The sequence below is a fragment of the Raphanus sativus genome, chromosome 1 (genome assembly GCF_000801105.2).
Source record: "Raphanus sativus cultivar WK10039 chromosome 1, ASM80110v3, whole genome shotgun sequence".
NCBI lineage: Eukaryota > Viridiplantae > Streptophyta > Magnoliopsida > Brassicales > Brassicaceae > Raphanus > Raphanus sativus.
The window spans coordinates 14426596-14428671 of NC_079511.1; the positions used below are offsets into that span (position 1 = coordinate 14426596).

Sequence of the window (2076 nt, forward strand, 5' to 3'; positions counted from 1 at the left end):
AATCTTCACTCTCTCCATCCATTGCAACCCCAAAAGAAAGAAATTGTATCTCCATTTACACAAAAGCAAAACCGGGAAAGAATCTTATGATATGCATCAAAGTATATTCTGACTCTAACTCTAACCACACATATCCCCTCCAAAAAAATAATGATTTTTCGTACAAAATGAAAAAAAACAAAGTAGAAACTGTGCTTACTTGTCGTCAACATATAGAATCTCATCTTCTGCCAGGTGATATATAATTCTTCTTGTCCTTTGGAAGAACATAGAGATTATTTCATGCCTTCGAACTCTAAACCTCAGCTAGCGAAGCAGTTACTTCTTGTTTCTTTAGATGCTAAAGTAGCACCACCGTTCTTGAATGTAGTTTGCTCATAATGATGATGAAGACATTCCCGGCGGTTGTTTCAGACCTTTCTCTTCCTACAAAGAAATAAAACGTGAACTGTCTTTTATCATATGTGACTGATACGAGAGAAGTAAAGGCAACAGAAACAAGACATTAGAAAAGCCACAAAAAAATGTTGAAACAATGGAGAGACTAACATCAATAGCATGCAATGATCTGGATCCGGGGGACATAATCCGAGAGGCTTCTGCAGCAGATGGTGATCCATTGTTCTCAGCTGAATAATGATTCACCTACAAAAGGATGAAAAAATTGGATTGACTGAGTGACTTCTTCAATGCTCCCATTATTTATTACTATGCAGTGTGTGTTATACTGTTATGTTATATCCTAAGTTGTTATCTTACTAAGCGCTCTTGTTATTTTGCATCTACCACAGAAGGACAAGAAGAATCATACATCTTAATTTTATCACAGAGTCAGTATATTGCATTTGCATCCACTACAGCTAAAACCGTTCAGAACAATAATCAACAATAATCAGGCATGAAGACAGTGAACAAAGCTGTAAAGAGAGAGAAAAAAAAAACAAAGCTGTAAAGCTCGAGTAAAAAGAGTGTACCTTTGGTGAACTCAAATTGGATTGGGCGTCATCAAAAAGAGAGGTGTAGTAGGCAGGGTCGTAGATAGAACCACCCAAGATTTCTTCAGCGGCAGCAGCACCTGAAGAACACTGCCTGTCAATAGCAGCAGCAGCAGAAGCAGGAGTTGGCGGATTCAAGAAACTGTTTCTCAAATCAGAAGAAGTGTCGACAATAGAAGCTCCCAGCCTGTAAATCTGAAACCACAAGAGAGAGGAAGAGAGCCTGACAAAGAAGCCAACCATCTCCATGGCCATCGTCAGCTTCACTGAGAATATGAAGAAGGTCCCATTCGTCTCTGCCGAAATGCTCCTGCAACAAGATCATCTTATTTGTCAATCAAAAGGCAAAGTCAAGATTAGTTCAGAGATTAGCAAGAGTGTGATTACCAAATCTCTTCGGTGAAGAGGATGAACCAGGAGACATCGAGAAGAAGAGCACAGAAGAGGAGAACGGCGTATGTGCGGCCGAGACTTTGGCTGTTGCTCTCGATAGCCACAAGCGCGAACAAGGCAATCGCTAAGTTGATGAGTAAAACGCCATTGTATAATGCGCCTAGTGATCCAATCAGCGCGCAACCAATCTGGAAAAGAAAAATAATCACGAATCGATGAACCCTAGAGTCGATTTCGAATCAATCACGAGGAGAGAGAGAGAGAGGGATGACCTGGATGTAAATAAGGAAGACGGCGAGAGATTGGAGCTTAACGTAGTCGCGTAGCCAAGGCTGTATTCGATCTCGCAAAGAAGAACCACAAAGCATCCTCAATCAATCTCGCCTCTTCATAAATAAATATCTACGAAGCTTCTGAATCAACGGAGAGAAGAATCGACTATTTCGCGAGAATAGAAGAGTTTGTGTTGGTGGCGGGATCACATGGAATCTCAAAAGAAGAAGAAGAAATCAAAACAGGTAAAAGAATATATTCTCCACAGTCCCAGGCCAGGCCAGGCCAGGGAGATTTTAAAAAAATATCTTCAAAAATGAAAATAAAATTAAAATCAAAAGGGACACTGGAATAACGCTGTTTCTTCCTTCCTTCCTTCCTTTCCCTACTCTACTAGTAGTGTTTGTTTATTGAA

At 40.2% G+C, this 2076-nt stretch overlaps 1 protein-coding gene across 1 annotated transcript; it reads right to left on the minus strand.

Moving 5' to 3' along the window:
• Nucleotides 1–35: 35 nt before the first annotated feature.
• LOC130495115 (uncharacterized) lies at nt 36–2076 on the minus strand. The gene is made up of 5 exons (XM_056986237.1): nt 1661–2076; nt 1383–1576; nt 975–1305; nt 550–645; nt 36–426 (listed from the first exon to the last, which is right to left on the minus strand). Exons 1-5 carry the CDS (start codon nt 1754–1756, stop codon nt 376–378), a joined length of 768 nt encoding a protein of 255 aa, XP_056842217.1. The 5' UTR covers nt 1757–2076; the 3' UTR covers nt 36–375.

What these genes read in the sequence shown, in the direction of transcription:
- LOC130495115 (XM_056986237.1), bottom strand. Translation starts at nt 1,756, where the DNA reads ATGCTTTGTGGTTCTTCTTTGCGAGATCGAATACAGCCTTGGCTACGC. An exon ending in CTCTTCACCGAAGAGATTTG is followed by an intron (nt 1,306 to 1,382) that starts GTAATCACACTC and finishes ATCTTGTTGCAG; the next exon opens with GAGCATTTCGGCAGAGACGA. An exon ending in CCAATTTGAGTTCACCAAAG is followed by an intron (nt 646 to 974) that starts GTACACTCTTTT and finishes ATCCTTTTGTAG; the next exon opens with GTGAATCATTATTCAGCTGA.